Genomic DNA, 26136 nt, shown 5'->3' on the forward strand with positions numbered 1-26136 from the left:
TTCCACTCAGGCACCATTACCGGTTGAAGTAGTCCTGAAGGCACTTGATGTTCAGCTTTTACTTGTTGACAGATCAAACACTTGGTTACAAATTCAGAAATGTCCCTTTTCATACCTAGTCGCCAATACAACTTCTTTAAATCATTATACATTCTTGTGCTACCAGGGTGAACTGATAAACAGCCACTGTGCGCCTCATGTAATATTTTCTGAATCAATTCATCGTTTTTCAGTACACATATCCTGTCTCGAAACATCAAATAGTCATCTGGTCCAACTCGAAAATCTGAGTCGTAACCTGATTCGCATTGAGTTCTCTTGGTTCGCAACTCACTATCGTTCTTTTGAGCATCACAAATCAGCTGGAGAAATAACGGTTTAGCCCTCATCTCTGCTAAGATTGACCCATCATCAGACAATGCAAACCCCGTATTCATGGCTCTCAAAGTAAAAAGAAATTTCCTGCTCAAGGAGTCAGCAACTACATTTGCTTTTCCCAGATGATAATCAATCACTAGCTCATAATCTTTTAATAATTCAAGCCATCTCTGCTGTCGCAGATTCAAATCCTTTTGATTCATCAAATACTTCAAACTTTTGTGATCAGTAAAAATTCGTCATTTTTCACCATACAAATAATGTTGCCAAATCTTCAAGGCAAAGACAATAGCGGCCAATTCCAAATCATGTGTAGGATAGTTCTTCTCATGCGGTTTTAACTGTCTCGAAGCATAAGCTACCACTTTACCCTCTTGCATCAACACACATCCAAGGCCTGTCAATGATGCATCACTATAAATTACGAACTCCTTTCCTGGCTCGGGCTGTACTAAAATTGGTGCTTCAGTCAATCGTGCTTTCAACTTTTCAAAACTCTGCTGACATTTATCAGTCCATTCAAACTTAACATTCTTTTGCAACAACTTAGTCATAGGAGAGGCAATCATCGAAAATCCCTCAACAAAACGTCTATAATACCCGGCCAAGCCTAAAAAGCTTCTAACCTCGGATACATTCTTTGGCGGTTTCCAATCAACGATCGCGGAAATCTTGCTTGGATCCACCTGAATACCATCACCTGAGACTATATGTCCCAAAAATCTGACTTCACGAAGCCAGAACTCACTTTTACTAAACTTAGCAAACAGTTTCTTTTCTCTCAAGATCTGCAATATGGTTCTCAAGTGTTCGGCATGTTCAGACTCATCCCGGGAATAAATTAGAATGTCATCTATAAACACTACTACAAACTTATCCAAATATGGCCAAAAGATTCGGTTCATCAAGTCCATAAATATAGCTGGAGCATTTGTTAAGCCGAAAGGCATCACAAGAAACTCATAATGGCCATACCTTGTCCTAAAGGCAGTTTTCGGCACATCCGACACCTTAACTCTCAACTAGTAGTAACCAGACCTCAAATCGATCTTTGAAAACACTGTGGCCCCCTTTAACTGATCGAATAAATCATCAATCCTCGGCAATGGGTACTTGTTCTTTATAGTCACCTTATTAAGCTGACGGTAATCAATGCAAAGTCTCATTGAACCATCCTTCTTCTTTACGAACAATACAGGAGCACCCCAGAGAGAGAAACTCGGTCTCACAAATCCCTTATCTATTAACTCTTGCAACTGAGCCTTCAATTCTTTTAATTCCATTGGAGCCATTCTATATGGAGTAATCGAGATCGGTGCAGTACCTGGCAACAAATCAATGGCAAACTCTATCTCTCTGTTCGGAGGCAACCCAGGCAATTCCTCTGGAAATACATCTAGAAACTCACAGACTATCGGTACTGATTCAAACTTCAGTTGAGGCAACTCAGTATTCATTACATAGGCCAGATAAGCTTCACACCTTTCCTCACGTATTTCTGTGCAGACATGTGCAAAATCACCATAGGCAATTTATTTGATTCATCTGTTTCAACCCACAGAATTTCTCCATTTTCACATTTCAACTCTAGTGTTTTTTGTTTACAATCTACCTTGGCATCATACAATGTCAACCAGTCCATTCCCAAAATAACGTCAAACTCATCAAATGGTAACAGCAGCAGATTAGCCGGAAAATAGTGACCTTGAATCATTAATGGGCAATTCTTGCAAACCTTGTCAACTAGCACATATTGGCCTAAGGGGTTCGACACTTTAATCGTAAACTCAGTAAACTCAACAGACAACTTTTTATTAGATACTAAATTCATGCAAATATAGGAATGAGTGGACCCGGGATCAATCAATGCAATAACAATAGTATCATAGAGAGAAAATGTTCCAGTAATGATATCGGGAGATGATGCATCTTCTCGGGCACGGATAGCATAAGCTCTAGCAGGCGCTCTAGCTTCTGATCTCGCCGCTGAATCTTTCATCGCAGTTTTACTGCTAGTCCCACCTCCAGTATTTCTCGGTGGTCTACCTCTGCTAGCAGTGGTATTCTGTCTAGCACTCTGAAATCTTTCTTCTTTAACTTTCTCCGGATAGTCTCTAATAAAATGCTCGCGAGAACTACACCTGAAACAAGCTCGCTCGTTTCCCCAACACTCACCATAATGTTGCCTGCCACATTGCTGACACTCGGGCTTTCTAGGTCGCACATTACCCACACTTGCCACCGAAGTAGCTTGAGCTTTAGACCTAAAATATGCTCTACCAAGATCTCTATGTGAATCCCCAGTTGAAACTGTCATTCGAGGGTTTGTCTCTTTGGACCTCTTTGATTGAGATTGAAATGACTTGCTTATCGGCCTTTTTCTGGCATCTCGAGCCTCAATAGCAGCTTTTCTTCTTTCGTTGTTCAATTCTTCGACTTTAAGAGCTCGGTCAACCAATACTACAAATTCTTTCAACTCCAAAATTCCCACAAGCACTTTAATGTCCTCATTTAGCCTATCCTCAAACCTTCTGCACATAATGGCCTCGGTGGACACACATTCCTGGGCATACTTGCTGAGTCTTACAAATTCGCGTTCATACTCTGCCACAGACATCTTGCCCTGCTTTAATTCAAGGAACTCCTTCCGTTTTTGATCAATAAATCGCTGACTTATGTATTTCTTTCTGAATTCTTCCTGAAAGAAATCCCAAGTAACTCTTTCTTTTGGCACCACTACTACCAAAGTCATCCACCAGTGGTAGACCGAATCTCTCAAAAGTGATACAGCACACATTAAGCACTCCTTGGGTGTACATGAGAGCTCATCAAATACACGGGTAGAATTTTCAAGCCAGGACTCCGCTTTCTCAGGATCATCATCGATCTTTGCTCTAAACTCTTTGGCCCCTTGTTTCCGAATCTTTTCAACCGGAGGCTTGTTCATTCTTACCAAATCTATGCCTTGAACAGCTATAGGAATCGTCTGAGGTATGGGAGGGGGTGGAGGAGGTTGAGCATTTGGATTTGCTCGAATAAACTCAGTATACCAATTGTTCATCATTTGGAGAAAGGCATCCCGAGCCTCATCTCCCTGTCTCAATGTCTCAGGTCTACTTTCCACAGGCGCGGTCCCTTGTGCGGGAGCCGGCGCATTACTAGCAGCATCATCAGCCGCAGTTCCTTCAGGATCTATTATTATATTAAAACAAAACACAGTTTAGAATAATCAGGAGTCACCACACTATCACAATATTTTTATGGCATGTATAGCTAGACTTTTACACACACTTTATTAGTCCGAGAACCGACTAAACCATAGCTCTGATACCACTAAATGTAACATCCCTTACCCGTATCCGTCGCTGGAACAGGGTACGAGGTATTAACAAATTATAGTATATACTATTAAATAAAACCCAACAAAAATATGGCGTGCAATTTGATCATGAATCATTATAACATATGCCATTAACAATACAAACCAATTTCAAAGGCTTCGTACAAAATGATTAGTTTGATACTATAATTAGTATTTTAAACCTAGACAATTATGACACGTAACAAAATAACTAAGTCTGCTATACATGCCATATTTCAAAATGTTGAGTTCAAATACCAAGAGTATTGATAGTGCGGGCGGATCTTCAACGATCTCTAACTCCTGTGCTAGCTGGATGACACTATAAGACAAAGGAAAGAAAAGAAAGTAAGCTTATAGCTTAGTAAGTAAGTATATAAATAACAAATAAGGAATCTAATATGTTTACAACATAACTCAATTATATCATATTTTTAATTTTACTATTTACTCCGATTTGATCAAGCCGTCCCTCCTGCGTCATGATCACTAAATAAATCATAACTCGAGTTACGAAACTCGAAATTCAAATCGGTAAAATTTCCCTGAATCTATACTCATAAAAATTCTTACTAATTGTTTTCTAGAATTTTTGGTTCATCCAATTAGTACAGTTTATTAGTTAAATTTTCCCCTGTTACACAGCTCAACTGATCTGACCTCTGTTCACACGAATTGAATTTCTCCCAGTACACAATTCAAATAACAATGAAACTTGTTTCATTTAAAACTAGAATCAAAAAGGAATTTATGCATATAAATATATTTCTTAATTTGTTTTGTACAATTTTTAATGATTTTTCAAATTTGGAATAGGGGATCACATAGTCATCCTGAGCAAGTCACACACAATTGTAAATATCTCAAAATATAGAATTCCTTTGCTTGCTCTGTTTCTTTTATATGAAAATAAACTCATTAACCTTTAATTTAACATCTCATTCAACCTCTAATTAAATTCCTTCTATTTTTGGTGATTTTTCAAAATCACGTCACTGCTACTGTCCAAAACAATTTTAATGCTAATTTCACTTTTTCACACATTCTTTGTACTAACCTCATTTTAACTTATATATATATATCACAAATCATTTTCACCACATTTCATACATCACAAGTATAGGCCCATGACTACAATATCACCACAAAGCCATCCCATTGAACAATTCGAATTAATCCTCAATACTTGATGGTTTCAGCACACAGCCCCACCATCATATTTCATTTAATTCGGCTCTCTTGTACACATGGTGAACACTTAGTACCACTCATGCGACCTAGCCGATTTGTCTCGTAGCTCTCTTGTCTACATGGTGTCCTTCACTTGGAATCACGCATGCGACCTAGCTACATTTATCTCTCACGTAGCTCTCTTGTCTACATAGGATACATTCCGTATCACACATGTGACCTAGCTACTACATAATATCTCGTAGCTTTCTTGTACACATGATGTGCACTCAGCACCATACATGTGACCTAGCTACGCTCCCTCTATTTTATTCGATCTTTCTGAACGTTCAACCGGTATCTGTCTTTATTACTTATTTCCATTCCTCCAATAGTCGATTTATACTTCAACATCAGCTAGTATATATATATAATAGGCTGAAATATAAGAATGTAAATGAAATTAATGTATTATTTACTTACAAACTTACCTCGGTGCAAAATATGGAAATTTTGCAATTTAGTCCAAAACTTTCTCCTTCCCCCGTTCGAGGTCGATTGCACGCCTTTCTTGATCTATAACAACATATTTAGCTCATTTAACACTCAAACTATTTATTTTAATCCAAAAATCATATTATACAAAAATTACATTTTTGCCCCCTAACTTTTACAAAATTATGATTTTGCCCCAAGGATCGGAAATTTAATTTCAGCCCTTATTCTTATGTTTAATGACCTACTGATCATTTTTCTCTTCTATGGAAACATCAAATTCTCACTCTAACACATAGTTATGAACAATAGGTATTTTTATCGATTATGTCGTTTTGCTTGTTTTCGTTAAAAATTTCTTAGAAAAGATCGTTCTCCTAACTTAAAACATTCATATTCTACCATCAAACAACAAAATACATGCCTATCATTAATGGGTAAATTTTTAAACATAAACCCTAACTCGAAATAATGGTAGAAATAGGTAAACCGAGCTACGAGGATTTCAAAATTGTGAAGAACATTAAAAACGGGGCTTGAAATCACTTACTATGAAGCTTGAAAGTTGAAGAAACCCTAGATATGGAGGAGAGAAAATTTCAGCAGCAACTAGTGAAGATGATGACCAATTTTGTGTTATTTTTCCCATTTTATTTCATTTAATATTCAAATGACCAAAATGCCCTTACTACTAAACTTTCCAAAAATTCCCTCCATGTCCAACTTTTGTCCATAACTTAGAAATGGTTCAAATTGCTATTTAGGACCTCCTAGTTAATATCCCAAAGCAATTTCATACTAAAAACTTCTAAACCACGAGTTTTACAATTTATTCAGTTTAGTCCCTAATCTCAACTTAAAAGCTCAATGCATAGAATTTCATCATGAAATTTTCACGAAATCATGAAATCATATCATAAACCCCAAAATAATTGTAAAACAATTATTTTTATTTTAGATTTGTGGTCACAAAACTACTATTCTGATTAGGCCCTAATTCGGGTTGTCACAGGATTGTCGAAAGCAAAGGAACCAAGAGTACTAGTAATTACTTTGTTTTTATTATCTAGCCTAAAAATTAGGGAATTTGTTTATCTAAATTAATTAACTAAAACTAAGAGTGCACAGAGAGAAATTGGGAAAAAACTTTTGGGAAAATTCGATTGATTAAGACAATACCCAAGGAAAAATCCACTTAGACTTCACTTGTTATTTGACTCTGAACCAGACGATTTATTCATTTGACTTGATCCGTAGAAATCCCTAAGTTATATTGTTATCTCTCTCGAGACTAATAACATCTAGTTGATTAATTAAAATCTCTTTCTAATTAACACCTAGTGTTGCATTAACTCAATCTATGGATCCCCTTATTAGGTTTCACCCTAATCCGGCAAAATCTTATCACCCTATCTCTAGGCGTGCAATCAACTCCGCTGAATTATGACAAATTTACTCTTAGACCGGGTCTATTCCTCCTCTGAATAAGAGCATTAACTCGAATCAATATCCTGGAATATTAAAATAAGAATTAAGAACACATAATTAAGAACAAGTCAAATATTTATCATACAATTCAGATAATAATAACAAGATCCGTCTTAGGTTTCATTCCCCTTGGGTATTTAGGGGGTTCAGTTCATAATTATAGAATAAAAATCTCAGAAGAATAATGAATACAAAACATAAAGAAAACCCAAAACCCTTGAATGGAAATTGAAGGGAGATCTTCAGTCTTGATGATGAATCCGGCTTCTGAGATGGACCAATCAGCTTCCCTTGAGTAATTCCTTGCCTCCTACTCTACGTCCCCCTTCCTAAGTGCCTCATCAGGTGTTTAAATAGGCTTCAGAATGCCTCAGATCCTTCAAAATTGATCTTTTCCAAATAGGGTTATACTTGGGCTCGGTAGGGACACGTTCGTGTACGATTACTCCGGCTTGTGGTCAAGGCTGTTGAATAGGCACGGGCGTGTAGTCTACCCGTGTAAGTCATGCTTCGATCTTGCCAAAGGGACACGGCTGTGTGACATGCCAGTGTGAGGAAGTCCAGGCCGTGTTGATTTCCCATGTGGGTCCATTTTTTCCATTTTCGGCCCGTTTCTCGCTCTTTTTACTCTCCTATGCTCACCTAAGTACAAAACATGAAATTAAAGAATTAAGAGCATTGAATTCACCAAATCTAAGGAGAAACCCTCCATAAATGTGCTAAGCATGGGATAAAAACATGTATAAATTACGGTTTATCAAATACCCCCACACTTAAGCGTTTTCTTGTCCTCAAGCAAAATCCTCAACTCACAATCAAAATAAAATCTTCTCAATTTATAATCCCTATCAATAATATCTCAAAATAATCCATAAGTATTCATACATTGAAAATTCAACTAAAAGTACATCAAAGTTTCAAACATTCCAAGTTGAGTATTTTATCACGAAAACATAGGTGTCTCCCCTTATCTAAGTGATTACCTTTGATCAAAATATCACAGAGTTTAACATCCTCACTAAAGACTCACTCAAATCACTCAAGGTGTTTAAGGACATCAATTAAAGCACTCATTAGTCAATATGAAAAGCTATTGCCATAGGCTTGCTTGAAAATCAAATCTCCACCACTATAAATTGAGCTGATACATCAATCAAAAAGGTCTTTTAGAGAGTTGTAATGTGGCTTTGGTTAGGGGGTGTGGTCACAGGCTGAAAAAAAAGTTGGAATCGAAATTGAATTGAAGAAATCACCTAACTAGAAAAATAACTAGTTATTAGTTGAATACAAGTGAGCTTCTTTTCAGAATATGGAATTAACACTCAAGCTCAAAAATGACGAATTACTACTAATATGTATGTAAGTTTTTTTTTTTAGAACAAGCAAGTCAAATGGCATAGAACTTAATTATTTCGCAACGAAGAATAAAACATAGATAAGCAATTAATTCAAATCAAATCTTGACAAAAATAGGGATCAAATTAGGGGATTTCAACAATAATGGGTTATGGGTTAATATTGAGGGTAAATCAATTAGTGGCTTGTTTAGCTCAAAGGGGTTCACTAAGGGTTAATTATGAAGGTATACTTTTGTGGAGTGAGTGGGTTAAACCTAAGTTCCTTTATCATCTCGACATATCAAATCAAATGGTGTGGTCTTGACATGCATATTCAAGCAAGTTCTAGAACAACAAATCAATATTGACACACTCATAATAGAAATGAGCATGAAAGAAATAACATATGCTCTAAAGGCTCAAGATCTTACAAAAATTATGGCTTTTTGATGTTTAAACTTCTGAATTTCAACTCAGGATAATGCTTAAGCTTAGGGAAGCAACCTAAAAGTTTTTAATTCTTCAAAAATCAACTTATCATGCTTGATTCCCTAATGTCTTAAAGTTTAAACAATCAATGCATAAATGCCTATGTTGTAATTCAAGACATATCAATAAAAATCATAAATTAATTAAAATTCATTCTAATGGTGATATGAGTGATTCACGTGAGAATAAAACAAAATTCAGGGATTTTTAATGATGAAAGAAAAGACCCCTAACACTTATGATGTACATTTCCTTCAATGTACAAAGATGGATATATTGAAAAATATAGATATATAATCATAAGATAGGGAGAAAGGTAAAACTTCCTGAACGATGAATGAACTCCTTGAATTGGAGTTATGGAGAATAATCGGCCAAGACAATGATAAGAGTGGAAGAAGATACTCCGGTGGTGGTGGTCGGGCAGGACTTGGCAGTCGTGGAGAACTTTTGCCATTGGAGTTTCAAGTTTCTAAGTAATAGTGAACTTCAGAGCTCCTTATAACTGTGATAGAATCAAGAACTTATTAGGAAATATAAAGAAGCATAATTACTCGTAAAAAAATAGCCAAATAAAAATTATAAAATCTCAAGATAAAATAGTATTAAAAGGAAAAAAGTAGTTTCAAAAAAATAAAGATAAAAAATAAAATAAAAATAGGTGTTTATAAAGAAATTGGGGCACACGGCCGTGGGGCAGCCCGTGTGCCCTCATTTCAGCCCGTGCATTTCGTGGTTTTCGAAATTGGGCACATTGGTGTACACGGTCGTGTCAATCTTCATTCGCTTCTCCCACCCCCGTGTATACAGGCGCACGCCCGTGTTATCTTCACAGGCTCGACCACGGTCGGTGGGCATGGTCGTGTCGCACGCCCATGTTATTTTGGCAGGATTGCTCACGGCCATGTCACACGGCCGTGGCAACTTATCGGATCCCATGTTGGGGAAACATTTTTGCTCTGTTTTCACACGGCCGTATCGTCCGGCCGTGTTTCCTCTGGTGGTATGTGCATGGCTTACGGCACGCCGTGTGCCTGGTTGTGTGGTTTTGAAAATCCTATATGCAATGACTCAGTTAGTAAATTAAATGTTATAGACTAAAATTTAAAGAAGTTGACACTGTTAGTGCTTGGGTTGCCTCCCGAGTAGCGCCTGTTTATAGTCTAAGCTTGACTCTACCTTGTAGGTATATTCAGGTAACTTTATGGAGCCATAGCTTCTCTTTATCATCTTTGAAATTCTCACCGTTAGAAATTTTGAGACGATGTCCATTTACCTTAAAAGTGCCTTGTGATGGATGACTTACCTCTACTGTGCCATATGGAAACACAGTTTGAACTACAAAAGGACCTGACCATCGTGATTTAAGCTTTCCAGGAAACAATTTGAGCCTCGAGTTATATAACAGGACAAGATCTCCAACTTCAAATTGCCTTCGTTGCTTTAAACGGGTGTTGTGGCTGCGCTTTGTCGCTTCCTTGTATAGGCAGGAATTTTCATATGCATTGGCTCGCCACTCATCTAAGTTGTTCAACAGCATCAACCTGTTTTCACCTGATCTTTGACATTTGTCACAAGAAGTAACATACCTGTTGGCATCTTTGAATAGAGTGGGCCAATAAAAACCTAATTCGAGGACTTTATGTGCAGTCTTATTTCCACCGTAATGTCCTCCAGTCGGTCCTGAGTGGTAATGTTCCAAGATTTTCAATGCTTCTGTCCTTGCAACACATCTTCTAATGATTTGATCTGCACATTTACGGAAAAGAAAAGGGTCTTCCCAGAAGTGTTTTTCACAGCAGTGAAGAATCAATTTTTTTGCTAATGTGTTAACCCTTTTGGGATAATGTTAGCGGCTAAAAAATTTGCAATATCTGCAAACCAAGGTACCTTAGAATCAGATATAGCAAAAAATTGTTCTTCAGGGAATGAATCATTTATTTCAATGTCATCTGGCTTTTTGGTACTTGAGTTTTCAAGCTTGGAGAGATGGTCAGCCGCGAGATTTTCAGCTCCTTTCTTATCCTTAATCTCCAAGTCAAATTCCTGCAATAATAAGATCCATCAAATGAGTCGAGGTTTTGCATCAGTTTTAGTAAAAAAGTGGTGAAGAGTGGAATGGTCAGTATAAATGACAACTTTAGACAATATTAAATATGACCTAAATTTATTGAATGCAAAAACCACAGTTAGTAGCTCTTTCTCCGTGGTGATGTAGTTTTTTTGTGCGGCTGTCAAAGTTCTGCTAGCATAATAGATAGGTTGAAAATGTTTATCTCTTCGCTGTCCCAAAACTAAACCTACTATAAAATCACTCGCATCGCACATTAGTTCAAAAGGTGAATTCCAATCAGGTGCAATTATAATTGGAGCTTTAGTCAGTTTATCCTTTAAAGTATTAAATGCTTCTAAACACTCCTGATCGAAATTAAAAGCCATATCTTTTTCTAGTAGTTTAGTCAAAGGCTTAGCTATTTTAGAAAAGTCTTTAATAAATCTTCTATAAAACCAAACATGTTCTAAAAAAACTTCTAATAGCCTTAACCGAATTAGAGGGAGGTAGTTTTTCAATGGTTTCAATTTTAGATTTATCAACCTCAATCCCTCTACTAGAAATTTTATGACCTAGCACAAAACCTTCTTGAACCATAAAGTGAATTTTTTCTCAGTTAAGCACAAGGTTTGTTTCCTCACATCTTATTAACACTCGTTTTAAATTTTTGAGGCAGAGATGGAAAGAGTTACCGAAAACTGAGAAATCATCCATAAATACCTCCATGACGTCTTCTACGAGTTCGTCAAAAATGGCCATCATGCAGCGCTGAAAAGTAGCAAGAGCATTACATAATCCAAAAGGCATTTTACGATAAGCAAACGTACTGTATGGACATGTAAATACCATCTTTTCTTCATCCTCAAGAGCTACTGGGATTTGGAAATAGCCAGAGAGTCCATCTAAAAAGTAGTAGTACATATGCCCTGACAATCTTTCCAAAATTTGGTCAATGAATGGAAGGGGGAAGCGATTTTTCTCGTGGCATCATTTAGCTTCCTATAATCAATGCACACTCTCCAACCTGTGACTGTCCTTATTGGGATTAATTTATTCTTCTCATTGGCTACAACAGTCATGCCTCTTTTTTTAGGAACAACCTGCACTGGGCTCAACCAAGAACTGTCAGAAATAGGATAAATAATTTCAGCATCTAAGAGTTTAATTACCTCAGCTTTAACAACTTCCTTCATGTTGGGGTTCAGTCGTCTTTGGGCTTACACTCATGGTTTATATTCATCTTCCATTAAAAATTTGTGGGTGCAAAAAGAAGGGCTGATCCCTTTAATGTCAGAAATTTTCCAAGTTATGGCCCTTTTATGCTCTCTTAATACTTGGAGTAATTCCTCATTCTCCTTGGGTTGCAAGTTGGATGCAATAATTACCGGTAATGTAGAATTATTTCCAAGGAATGCATATTCCAAGTGAATCGGCAATTGTTTAAGTTCCAGTTTGGGAGGTTCTTCAATAGAGGTTTTTTGCTTAAGTTCATCTTTTACCTTAATCCCCTTATATTCTGCTATGTTTGGGGAGGTTTCATTGGAGTTTAGTTAGGTTCCTTCCTCAGAATCATCATCCACCCCCTCTCCTTGGGCGAGACACAGTTTCATCGTGTCTTTGTATATGATTTCCTGAAAAGAATCTTGAGTGGCATGATCAATAGAGTCGATAAAATAACATGAGTCATCCTGTTCCCTAGAAAATCTCATGGCATAAAAATTTTTAAAAATAATCTCTTCATCACCACTCTAAGTACCAATTTATCATCACGCACATCAATTACAGCCCTAGCAGTGGCAAAAAATGGCTTACCTAAGATTAAAGGCACCTCAACATCTTCATTCATGTCAAGCACAACGACATCAACAGGGAATATAAATTTATCTACTTTTACAAGTACGTCCTCTATAATTCCCCTAGGATATTTAACAGATCTATCAGCTAATTGAATACTCATCCTAGTGGGTTCAGGTTCCCCAAGACCAAGTTGTTTAAACATTTTATATGGCATTAAATTAATACTGGTGCCTAAATCAGCTAGTGCTTTATCAACATTCAAACTACCAATTAAGTAGGGAATAGTAAAACTTCCTGGATCTTTCAGTTTAGTTGGCAATTTATTTTGGAGTATGGCTGAGCACTCCTCATTAAGTTTCACTGTAGATAAGTCTTCAAACTTCCTTTTGTTTGTTAGAAGCTCCTTTAAAAATTTTGCATATGTAGGCATCTGTGATATAGATTCAAAAAAGGTAAGTTAATATGCAGTTGTTTAAAAATTTCAAGAAATTTACCTAATTGTGCATCCATGCAGTCTTTTTTCAACTTTACTGGGTATGGGATTGGTGGTTTATATTCTTTTGGCATTAGATTGTCATTGTTTTCGGGTTCGACCTCCTTTCTATCATGTTCTTGTGGTGGCTTCTTTTCAGATTCAGCTAACACTTTCCCACTCCTTAGTGTAACTGCTTTCACGTGCTCTTTTTGGTTGGGTTCAGTGTTACTAGGTAGACTTCCTGGTGGTCTTTCAAAAATTAGTTTGGCGAGCCATCCCATCTGAGTTTCGAGCCCTTGAATCGACACTTGTTGATTTTTAAGTGTTGTCTCGGTATTCTGAAAACGAGTTTCTGACACCGAGATGAATTTTGTTAGCATCTCCTCAAGGTTCGGCTTTTTCTCTTGTTGGTAGGGTGGTTGTTGGAAGCCTGGAGGTGGTGGTCTCTGATTCCCTTGGCCTCCCCAAGAGAAATTTGGGTAGTTCCTCCAACCTGCATTGTAAGTATTACTATAAGGATTCTTTTGAGATAGAGGATTGTTACCCATATAATTTAACTGCTCGTTCTCTATGTTGTAGCCTTAGGGTGGGTAATCTGAATTGCTTGATCCACCTCTACTTGCTTCCAACTGCATTACTGGGTGAACCTGTGAAGAACCAAGAAAACCGTCAATATTTCTGTTCAAAAGTTTTACCTGATTAGAGAGCATGGCGACCGAATCGACGTTAAAAATGTTAGCTGTTTTGTCCTCTTAACTTGCCACTGGTAATTATTCAGTGACATCTCTTCTATAAATTCATAAGCATCTTCAGGTGTCTTATTATTGATGGTTTCGCCAGAGGCTGCGTGGATCATCTGTCGAGTCGAATGATTCAGGCCATTATGAAATGTTTGAACCTGTAGCCAAAGTGGTAACCCATGGTGAGGGCACATTCTCAAAAGGTCCTTGTATTTCTCCCATGCATTGTAGAGTGTTTCTAAATCCATCTGCAAAAAAGAAGAGATATCATTACGTAATTTGGCTATTTTAGCCGGCGAAAAATATTTTAATAAAAACTTTTCGGTCATTTGTTCCCAAGTAGTGATTGACCCTCATGGTAACAAGTTCAACCATTGTTTAGCCTTATTCCTCAACAAAAAGGGAAACAACCGAAGGCGAATGGCATCCTCAGAAACGCCATTGATTTTAAAAGTGTCGTAAAATTCTAAGAAATTTGCCACGTGAGATTTGGGATCCTTGTCCTGCAAACTATCAAGCTGAACAAACTGTTGGATCATTTGAATGGTGTTAGGTTTTAGCTCAAAATTATTGGCAGCAATAGCAAGCCTAACTATGCTCGATTTAGTTCTTGTTAAAGAAGATTTAACTTAATCATACATAGTACGTGAAGCAGGATTCTGATTAGCAGCAATCGTAGGAGGTAGTGGATTTTCTTGGTTTTCAGCCGTCTCCTCGATTTTGGTTGAAATATCATCCTCTTGCTTTTCCTCTGTGTATCTTAAGCTTCGCCTTATTTCTCTTCGGTTTTTGCGAACTATGCGATCGATCTCACTATCAAACAGTAATGGTCTTGACGGGTTTCTTCTGGTCATAAACTAGAAAAACCTGTCAAAAGAGAATAAATGAAGAATTAGAAAAGAAAATAAAAATTTAAATTGCAATGAAAGTAAAATGGCTAAAGTAATAAAAATTGAATGTTCCTAATATCCTAGTTCCCCGGCAACGGTGCCAAAAACTTGATACGTGATATTCGGGACAAGTTTTAAAAATTTATAATTAAGTGTTCTTGAAACTAACTATTATCACGATGAAGGCAAGTGTACCTACCAAACAATAGTATAGCTTTAGCAAGACCGGATTGTCGAACCCAAAGGAACCAAGAGTACTAGTAATTACTTTCTTTTTATTATCTAGCCTAAAAATTAAGGATTTATTTATCTAAATTAATTAACTAAACTAAGAGTGCACAGAGAGAAATTGGGAAGAAGCTTTTGGGAAAATTCGATTGATTAAGACAATACCCAAGGAAAAATCCACCTAGACTTCACTTGTTATTTGACTCTGAATCAGACGATTTATTCATTTGACTTGATCCATAGAAATCTCTAAGTTATATTATTATCTTTCTCGAGACTAATAACGTCTAACCCTAGGTTGATTAATTGAAATCTCTTTCTAATTAACACCTAGTGTTGCATTAACTCAATCTATGGATCCCCTTACTAGGTTTCACCCTAATCTGGAAAAATCTTATCACCCTATCTCTAGGTGTGCAATCAACTCTGCTTAATTATGACAAATTTACTCTTAGACAGGGTCTATTCCTCCTCTGAATAAGAGCATTAACTCGAATCAATATCCTGTAATATTAAAACAAAAATTAAGAACACATAATTAAGAACATATAATTAAGAACAAGTCAAATATTTATCATACAATTCAGATAATATTCGTCTTAAGTTTTATTCCCCTTAGGTATTTAGGGGGTTTATTTCATAATTATAGAAGAAAACATCTCAGAAGAATAATGAATACAAAACATAAAGAAAACTCAAAACCTCTAAATTGAAATTGAAGGGAGATCTTCAGTCTTGATGATGAATCTGGCTTCTGAGATAGACCAATCGACTTCCCTTAAGTAATTCCTTGCCTCCTACTGTGCGTCCCCTCCCTAAGTGCCTTATCAGGTGTTTAAATAGGCTTTAGAATGCCTCAGAGCTCTCAAAATTGGTCTTTTTCGAATAGGGTTATACTTGGGCTAGGCAGGGACACGTCCGTGTGACATGCCCGTGTACGATTACTCCAGCCCGTGGTCAAGGCTGTTGAATAGACACGGGCGTGTAGTCTACCCATGTAAGTCGTGTTTCGATCCTTCCAAAGGGACACGGCCATGTGACATGCCAGTGTGAGGAAGTCCATGCTGTGTTGATTTCCCATATGGGTCTATTTTCTCCGTTTTTGGCCTGTTTCTCGCTCTTTTTACTCTCTTATGCTCACCTAAGTATAAAACATGAAATTAAATAATTAGAAGCAATGAATTCACCAAATCTAAGGAGAAACCATCCATAAATGTGCTAAGCATGGGATAAAAACATGTATAAATTACGGTTTATCAGTGAGATTTGAGGAGGATACTCCGGTGGTGGTAGAGGTTCGTTAGTCCATAAGTCCTGCGCCAAAAGAATATTATATCTGGTGGTAGCTATGGTCGTGGTCGAGCATGACATAACAGTCGTGGAGAACCTTTTCCAGTGGATTTGCAATTTCCTAAGTAATAGTGAGCTTTGGAGCTCTACATAACTACGATAAAATTATTAACTCTTTAGGAAATTTAAAGTAGCATGATTACTCATAAAGAAATGGCCGAAAATAAAAATTACTTGATATAAATTATAAAACCTAAGGATGTAGTAGAAATAAAATTAAAGAAAAATAAAATAAAAAGTAGTTTTAAAAAGATAAAAATAAAAACATAAAAATAATAAATAAAAGTCTTTAAACATCTTCATCGCTAGATGGTTCGCAAGGTGGGGGCGGTGATGAGATGTGAAGGTGCTGACAAATCTGATGTAGAGTTGCATCAATGTGATCAAAGCGTTGGAAATATTGTTGCTCGAATCTAGTGAGGTGCTTAGAGATGTCAGAGAGTGAAGCCACCTCATGAATTGGACGATGAATAGGTGGTGGCTAAGAGGCTGGATCCTCGTGAGGTGGAGGGACATCATCAGTAAAGTCCTCTGGGTCTTCCTGCTCGGCTGACTGGACTAGGCGGTACTGAGGAGGATCAAATCCATGACATCGCTCGATCATCCTCATATGCAGCATACTTGAGATGCCTTGTGGAGACATTTAACCGATGAGAGTGAGGGAGGATGCTTGTGCCGCCGTGTTGAGGAGATCGAAGTACCACGCTAGGCGAGTCACATAAGGGCCGATGGATGACTCTCTTCCTGTGCCGCTCCGTTTGATGGCGAATGACGTGGGCGATGAAATAGGCGAGGTCAAACACGTGGCCATTCGCCATGCTCCATAAAAAGTAGGCATCGTTAGTTTAACGACGCCGGTGCTCTCTCACCGTCCTGTTAGGGTGTGGGCTAGGATGGCGTGTAGGTATCGCAGGGATGGGGCAAGAGCCGATGCCTTGGAACGACTAGGGTCATAGGTGGCCGAAGCAAGAACGAGGGCCCTCCAGCAGTTTGAAAGAGAGTAATGGATGTGGTGATGGAGGCTAGTGAAGTCATCGTCGTCCATGAACTCCTCCGTATATGGTCCTAGTGCGACTCCAAATTCAGATACGCTCAACTGGCAGACTAAACCATCGAGACAAAACTGGACCGTTCCAAGATCATCAAACTCTGTTATAACGACTTAAAGGTGGAAGGTTGAACAGAGTTTGAGTGTTAGCTCGAGGTACGTCGACTCGATGATTTTGAAGAATAGCCCCCACGGGTCAGTTGTCAGAAGAGCCTGGACTGCGTCAGCCAGTTGGATCTGCTCTAAAGCAGTCCAATCGATGCAACGGCCCACAACTAGGGGTCGGGCTCGTAATATCTAGAAAAGTTCCTCTTGTGGTCCCAGTGGAAATTGAAGGAATGAGTCCTTGATCTCGGTAGTGGGACTCGAGGAGAATGCTGTTCTTTTTCATTTCTTTGAGGCGGGAATGGTAGTCTTCTTTCCTTTTTGGTTCGTCATGATATACCTGCAAGAAGAACATTAGAAGAGGACCGGTGGTCGGAAGAGGAATGGTGTGAAGGTTGGGTGCGATTGGGGTCAGCCACGGGCGTGGGTGGTGGGGTGGTGTGGGTCGCGCAAGGGGAGAAAAGGAAAGAAGGGAAAGAGAGTGGAGAAAAATAGGAGAAGAGAAGAGGGCTAAGAGTGGTTGGTCGGTGGTGGGGAAGAGGATTTTGGCTGCTAGGGTTAGGTTATGGGGAAGGGGATGATGAATAGTGAAGGGTTTATATAGATTTTGGGGCACACGACTGTGGGGTATGCCCGTGTGCCCTTATTTTAGCCCATGTTTTTTTTGCAATTTTCAAATTTAGGGCGCTTCTGAAATTTAGCCCACGCCCGTGTTCGTTGGGCGTGTTGGTGCACACGGCCGTGTCCTACTTCATTCGCTTCTTCCACGCCCGTGTATGGATGCAAACACCTGTGTTAATTTCATAGTCTCGAGCACGGGTGGTGGGCACGGGCGTGTTGCACGCCCGTGTTAATTGCTCAGTTTCAACCACGGCTTCTAGACAAGGGTGTGTCATCTGCCCGTGTTGTTTTTCCAGAATTTCCCACGGCCATGTCGCACGGCCGTGGCAACTTGTCAAATCCCGTGTTGGGAAACATTTTGCTCTATTTTCACACGGCCGTGTTGCCCCCCGTGGTATGGGCACGGCCTAAGGCACGCCCGTGTGCCTGGCCATGTGGTTTCTGGAAAACCTATGTTCAAGTGCTTAGTTAGTGATTTAAATGTTAAAAACTAAAATTTAAAGAAGTTAGCACCGTTAGTGCTCGGGTTGCCTCTCGAGGAGCGCTTATTTATAGTCTAAACTCGACTTACCTCTCTGTTACGTGGTCATGGTGGTGCGAGGAGTTTACACTCCTCATTCTTGCTATCAAACTCAAAATAATGTTTTAGACAGGTATGATTTACCTTAAAGGTGCCGAATTTAGGATGAATTACCTCAACTTTCCCATATGGAAAAATGCTGAGTACCGTAAGAGGGATTGCTCCATTAGGTTCATACGTGGCAATACGAGGGTCTGCTGCATCTAGTAGTACTTTGTTTCCAACCTTAAGTTGATTTGGCGAAACATTGAGCTCATCATGGCGTGGTTGTGGTCTATCATGTGCTCTCAATTTCTCTGCCCGCCATTCATCTAGTTCCTTAATTTGTAGCCTTCGTTCTTCATAGATCGGTCCTTTGTTGTTATTTGAACAAGGCTCATGTATGCTTTTCGAACGTATTTCCTACAAAGAAGGTTGCACCACATGATCAGTATTAGTAGAATTTCGAGCTTGAAGAGTGATTGTTTCATCACCTACACGAAGTGTGAGTTCACCTGTACCAACATCAATTATAGTTCTAGTAGTCGCTAAAAAAGGTCGTCCTAAAATCAAAGGTATGTTACTATCCTCTTCCATATCTAGAACAACAAAGTCTATTTGGTATATAAATTTATCGATTTTAACAAGAACGTCTTCAATGATACCCATAGGAAATCTAATGGTTTTATCAGCCAATTGAATGCTCATCCTAGTTTGTTTGGGTTCCCAAGACATACCTGTTTAAACATTTTATAAGGTATAACATTAATGCTCACCCCTAAATCAGCCAATGCGTTATTTACGTTCAAACTACCAATTAAATAAGGAATTGTAAAACTCCCTGAATCTTACAACTTGTTAGGTAGTAGAACGGCTGAGCAAACTGCGTTCAATTCTACATGCGACGCCTCATCCAACTTCCATTTATTTGCTAAAGTTCTTTTAAGAATTTAACTGCTTTCGGCATTTGCGAAAGAGCTTCAATAAACGGTAAGTTAATGTGTAATTTCTTTAATAGTTTAAGAAATTTACCAAATTGTTCGTCTGTGTGGTCTTTCCTTGTCACATTGGGGTATGGCACACGAGGTTTGTACTCTCTACTTACTGGTTTCCGCTCACTATGGTCTACCTTACCTTTACCTTTACTTACGACAATTCCTTGCCTCGGTTTAGGTTCAAGTTCAACTAACCCTTTCTTATCTTGAATGGTAATCACATTGAGCTGTTTCCTTAGGTTAGATTCAATGTTACTCAGCAAGCTACCTTCTGGTCATTCAGAAATCAGTTTAACGACCTGTCCTATCTGAGTTTCGAGCCTTTGGATCGACACTTTTTGATTCTTAAGTACTGTTTAGGTATTCTGAAAACGAGTTTCTAACACCGAGATAAACTTCGTTAGCATCTATTCAAGGTTCGGCTCTTTTCCTATTGGTAAAGTGGTTGTTGAAAACCCGGAGGATGTTGTGGCCTTTGATTCCCTTGACTACCCCATAAGAAGTTGGGATGGTTCCTTCAACCTGCATTATAAGTATTAATGTATGGGTTATTTTGAGGTTTTGAATTATTGTTACTCATATATTGAACTTGTTCCTCCTCGGTGTTGAGGTTGAAGGATTGATATTTTGTGTGTACTCCTCCTCCATTTGAATCACATCTCATCACTGGATGTACCTGAGTTATAAACCGTCAATCTTTTTATTTAAAAGTTCTACCTGGTTAGATAGCATAGTAATCGCATCAAGGTTGAAAACACCGGCTGATTTTGTCAGCTTTGTTTTCATGACTTGCCACTGATAGTTATTTAGGGACATCTTTTCAATAAATTTGTAAGCCACTTCAGGTGTTTTGTTATTGATAGTCCCACCAGCAGCTGCGTCGATAAGTTGCCTTGTTGAGGGGTTCACACCGTTGTAGAATGTCTGAAACTGTAGCCAAAGTGGTAACCCATGGTGAGGGCACCTTCTCAAAAGATCCTTGTATCTCTCCCATGCATCAGAGAGTGTTTCTAGATCCATCTACACAAAAGAAGAGATATCATTCCTGAACTTAGCCGTTTTAGCCGACGAAAAATATTTAAGTAAATTTTTCGGTCATTTGTTCCCAAGTAGTGATTAACACTCGTGGTAACGAGTTCAACCACTGTTTAGCTTTGTTCCTCAACGAAAAGGGAAATAACCGAAGACGAATGGCATCATCAGAAATGCCATTGATTTTAAAAGTGTATTCTAGAAAATTTGCCAAATGAGTGTTTGGGTCTTCGTCCTACAAACCATCAAACTAAACAAACTATTGTATCATTTGAATTGTGTTAAGTTTCAGTTCAAAATTATTTGCAGCAATAGCAGGCCTAACTATACTCAACTCAGTTCCTGTTAAAGTAGGTTTAGCATAATCATACATAGTGCGCGGAGTAGGATTCTGATTTACTAGATCAGCAGCAATTGCAGGAGGTACCGGACTTTCTTGATTTTTAGCCACCTCCTCAGTTGTGGTGGAAATATTGTCCTTTTGCTCTTCATCTGTGTATCTTAGGCTTCTCCTTATTTCTCTTAGGTTTCTGTGAGCTGTGCGATCGATCTCACTATAAAAAAGTAATGGTCCCGATGGGTTTCTTCTAGTCATAAACTATAAAAACCTACCAGAAGGAAAAAAAATTAGTAAAATTAACAAAACTAAAATAAAATTTGAATTGCAATAAAATAAATGGCTAAAGTAATAAAAATTGAGCGTTCTTAATATTTTAGTTCCCCGAAAATAGTGCCAAAAAACTTGATGTAATGTGAATCATGATAAGTTTTATAATTTATGAATGTTCGTTCTTGAAAACTAACTATTATCACAACAAAGGCAAGCGCACCTTATCGAACAGTAGTATACCTTATGGCAAGACTGGGATGTCGAACCCAAAGGAACTAAAAGTACTAGTATTAACTTTCTTTTTATTATCTAGCCTAAAAATAAAGGGGTTTGTTTTATCTAAATTAATTACTAAACTAAGAATGCACAAAAAGTAAATTTGGGAAATAACTTTTGGGAAAACTGAATGATTTGGACAATACCCAAGGAAAAAATCCACCTAGACTTCACTTGTTATTGACTCTGAATTAGACAATTTATTCATTTGACTTGATCCGTAAAAATCTCTAATTTATATTATTATCTCTCTCGAGACTAACAATGTCTAACCCTAGGTTGATTAATTGAAATCTCTTTCTAATTAAAACCCTTAGCGTTGCATTAACTTGATCTATGGATTCCTTTATTAGGTTTCACCCTAATCCTACAAAATTATGTCACCCTATGTCTAGGCGTGCAATCAACTTCGCTTAATTATGCTAGATCTACTCTTAGACAGGTACTTTTGCCCCTCTAAATAAGCAAATCAATACTTGAATCAATATCCTGGAATATTAAAGCAAAAATTAATAATTAATAATTAAGAACAAGTCAAATATTTATCATATAATTTAGGAAATAACAACAAGATCTGTCTTAGGTTTCATTCCCCTTAGGTATTTAGGGGATTTAGTTCATAAGTGTAAAAGAGAACATCTCAGAAGAATAATGATAACAAAACATAAAGAAAACCCAAAAACTCCTGAAGGAAATTGAAGGGAGATCTTCAGTCTTGAAGGATAATCCGGCTTCTGAGATGGATCAATCAGCTTTCTTCGAGTAATTCCTTGCCTCCTACTCTATGTGTCTTTTCTAGGTACCTCATGGGGTGTTTATATAGGCTTTAAAATGCTTCAAAACCCTCAAGAGTGACCTTTTCCAAATAGGACTATATTTGGGCTTGATAGGGACACGCCCGTATGAGGTGGCTTAGGCCATGTTGCAATCTGTTAAATAGACACGGGCGTGTGAACTACCCGTGTGAGGATGTCCAGGCCGTGTTGATTTCCTACGTTGGCCCATTTTCTCTGTTTTTGGCCCGTTTCTTGCTCTTTTTACTCTCCTATGCTCACCTAAGTATAAAACATGAAATTAAAGGATTAGGAGCATTAAATTCACCAAATCTAAGGATAATTCATCCAAAAATATGCTAGGCATGGGATAAAAATATGTATAAATTTCGGTTTATCACTATACTAACCTAGATCTATCTTTACATGGCTACAATATTTTAGACCTTTCGAAAACTTCTACCCTATTCCATAAGGACCTAGCCCTCTCCATAACTTTTTGGACTCTTCTGGGGCTTCTAGGCTTATCTCCCACGTCCTAGATCCATATGTCTAGTCTTAGAATCTTTTAGGGCCTTTCTTCTCTAGTTGGGGGCGTTTCAAGGGGCCAACCTAAGCCCTTATTAGCCATCATCCGGACCATTGGTGGACCACCTTTGCACCTAGTATATATAAAAGCACGAGTTTGAAAATTTTTTGAACTAACGAGAATACCCTTTATTTTTCATCAAATTTAAAAATAATTATAATATTTAATTTAGAATTATTAGTTAAAAATTTAAATAAAATATAAGTTGTGATAATTATACATGTAAAAATAATTATAATTTACAAGAAGTTGTGATAATTAAAATTTTAAAATAATTAGAACTCAAATTACAATTATTAGTTAAAAAGATTGTGCTAAGTTTAAAATATATTAATTAAATAGAACTCTAAACCTAAAATATTAGAAAAAATTATGATAATTATAATTATAAATTATAATTATTAGTTAATTTGATTGATGTAAAATATTACTTGAATAAAATAATAAGCATGTTAATTATTTTTTAAATATTAGATTTAATTATTTTAATTAATTATTGTTTTGAATAATGTTCTTTTGCATTAATTACATAAAGCAAAACTGTATTGTATGTTGAATATGTTAAAAATGTTTTAATTATTATTTGAATTGATAAGTTAATGTAATTTAATTATATTCAATAATTTAAATAAAAAATATTATTTAACATTAATTATTGTAATTAAAAATAAAATATTTAAAAAGTAACTAAATATTAAATGTGTAAAATCATATTTAAAAAAAAAAAGAGATGAAGCAACAACTGAGTATTAATTTCATCGTTTCATTCAAAAGAGAAGAAATGAGGAGAGTAAGTGGAGTTGGAGCAATTTTAGTCCCGGAATATTTTGGTTTATGGTTTATATATAGAAGAATACAATGAAAACTAATTATGACAGTGGGACACTGAAGAAGTCAGTTCATTTTAGGCCAGCCTACTATTTCTGTAACATGAACAAGCTTGCAACTTGAGTTACTAACAATAGTGTTTGAATTCAAACTGAAAACACCAAAACAATATTTTGAAATAATCAGATTGTTTCCAAACAGAAAAACAGTATTTGAAATCAGGACTAATATTTTATTAATAAGTAGAAGTCCATACGCCAACAATCATAACCAAAAACCATTAATCATTCGCACAGTTTTCATCAGCAAATTGGAGTCTACCAAGACCTACATCATAAAGCATACGTTTATTTTGTTGCTGCCATGCTCCAAGCACAGTTGCGTATCTTCCCCTTGTTATTGCTACGCAGAAGTGATCTTGTTGGAAGATATGCAAATGCTGTGGAGGAACGAAGTAATCGGCTTCACCATCAAAATGGAATGTTAGATTTGCAAAATTATTAAAATCATTTGGACGTTCAAAACACATGTCAAGTCCTGACGGATCCGTTGTTCTTCTAAGATTGTTGCTCTCATAATAAGCTGTAAACAGATCCATTAGTACATCATATGCATTCACCCCTCCAACATAGTTGTCTTCGATTGCGGTGAGCAAATATCCAGAGTCAACGAAGCAACCACCTAACCCGTCTTCTCTCAGCTGAAATTGAGATGGAGGAAATCCTAGACGATCATTTAGAAAACTTATAGTCACCAGGTTCACGTAGTAATTGTAGAGGTAAGGTGCGTGCACGAACATCGTTGTTTTAACACGTTCTGGAGGAAACAGTGGAATGTCATCTCCGAACCTTAGAACAAGTGTATGAGGTATTAAATCAGGAAATGGGACCAAACAGTAGGAGAATCGAGAGTTAGTATAACTAGAAAGCTGACTCATCAATGAATCCGGCATCATGTTCATTCCAAAGATCCCTGAAAGTTCGGTGTCCTGAAAAACCACGTTACGACTATCCCGAGAGCAACCGAAGACGAGATTATTGAAAGTTAGAGCAGTAGATGGGTCCTTAGGGAAATAGAATGTTTCCAGGGATGCGACGCCTGTAGTGTAGAGGCCGCCATGATAATTATGAACGTAGATACATAAGTCATCGACACAAGTATAAACGCCACCCTCGACTTGGCAGAGAGGATGGTCACAAGAAAGTGTGAAGTAAGTAGTGGAAGCTGTAGAATCATAAATTGGAAGATTTTGTGGGAAACAATTTAGGCAAGGCTGACACTGCGTCCATGTTAGACCACCGCCTGTGTCCATCAACAGCTTCACTTCTTGGCCTTGGCTTCCTATTAGAAGCCATACTGAATAAAATAAACCATCTCGAGCCATTACTACTCGAGATAGAGAATTAGAATTATCAGGGCCTACTCTTGCATTAAGATTCAAATAATTGTCTTTAGCATTGGTAACTTGGATAAATCTTTCGATTCTTTCAGCTATAGTCATGTTTTCAATAAGGTATAAAGGAGAGTTTGGAGAATCATCCAGGACAGCCCTTAGGGTCAGACCAGTAGGATTCGAAGCAGAAAACGTGACATGGTGTTGAAATAATGTTAAACAGAGGCATAAGAACAGTTTAGCGGTGTGAAAACGAAGGGATAAAGACATTTTTGAAGCGAAAGGGAAGTCTGCAGTGCAATGGAATTGTTAGTTTTTACACATATTTATAGATAATATTTTCAATTTTCTAATATTCATTAATTGATCTTGTACATGTGAATGATACTGATCAGTATACAGAAAAACTAATGGTCCTGACTTCAATTTTTAGAACTCTTCAAATAGAAAACTATTCTACTTTTGGTCCATCTATGTCTACTCATAAAGTATTTTTAGGGTCTGCTTGGTATGATGGAAGAGTGAAAAGAAAATAAAGTTTGAATGTAGTTGATAGGGAAAAAGAAAAATTAGAGGACATCGTGAAAAAAAAACTAAGGATGCCTTTGGTTTGAGGAATTAAATATTGCTTTCCTTTTCATTTTCTTGTAAATGTTTGATTAAAAATTTTGAAAATGATTTTTGGAAAATTAAAATAAAAGTAGGTGTAAATGAGAGAATAAAAGTTTAATAAAAATGTTTTGAAAAGAATTGAGAACAAGGGGTTTTTTAGTTTCATTTTATGCATTAAATTTACCCTGGTTTGAATTATTTATGTTTAATTACATTTTATTTTACTATTGTAAATTGTAATACATCTTCAATCAATTATACTTTTATTTTATTATTTTCCATTTTCATTTTAAAAAATACATACCGAACCAGTTTTCGCTTTTTTTATTATTATTGAATACAAATTTCTATTTTTATTTATTAAATATATTTTTTAATTTCCAAAAAATAGAAAAAGAAAATTGTTTTCTAAAATAAAAACAGCGAATATTTTCTGAAACCAAT

The 26136-nt window shown here is 37.1% G+C and overlaps 1 protein-coding gene and 2 non-coding genes across 3 annotated transcripts; 2 read left to right on the forward strand and 1 right to left on the reverse strand.

Annotated features, from left to right (window-relative positions):
- The first annotated feature begins 13957 nt into the window (after nucleotides 1–13957).
- LOC121213465 (small nucleolar RNA R71) lies at nucleotides 13958–14064 on the forward strand. The gene has a single exon (XR_005908846.1). It is a non-coding gene; the product is annotated as a small nucleolar RNA R71 (small nucleolar RNA).
- Nucleotides 14065–20525: 6461 nt separating this feature from the next.
- On the forward strand, nucleotides 20526–20632 carry LOC121213411 (small nucleolar RNA R71). The gene has a single exon (XR_005908793.1). It is a non-coding gene; the product is annotated as a small nucleolar RNA R71 (small nucleolar RNA).
- Nucleotides 20633–23967: 3335 nt separating this feature from the next.
- Nucleotides 23968–25350, reverse strand: LOC107894477 (aspartic proteinase nepenthesin-1). The gene has a single exon (XM_016819749.1). It carries the CDS (start codon nucleotides 25348–25350, stop codon nucleotides 23968–23970), a length of 1383 nt encoding a protein of 460 aa, XP_016675238.1.
- Between the last annotated feature and the right edge of the window lie 786 nt (nucleotides 25351–26136).

The sequence above is a fragment of the Gossypium hirsutum genome, chromosome A13, assembly GCF_007990345.1.
Source record: "Gossypium hirsutum isolate 1008001.06 chromosome A13, Gossypium_hirsutum_v2.1, whole genome shotgun sequence".
Taxonomy (NCBI): Eukaryota; Viridiplantae; Streptophyta; class Magnoliopsida; order Malvales; family Malvaceae; genus Gossypium; species Gossypium hirsutum.

What these genes read in the sequence shown, in the direction of transcription:
- LOC107894477 (XM_016819749.1), bottom strand. Translation starts at nt 25,350, where the DNA reads ATGTCTTTATCCCTTCGTTTTCACACCGCTAAACTGTTCTTATGCCTC.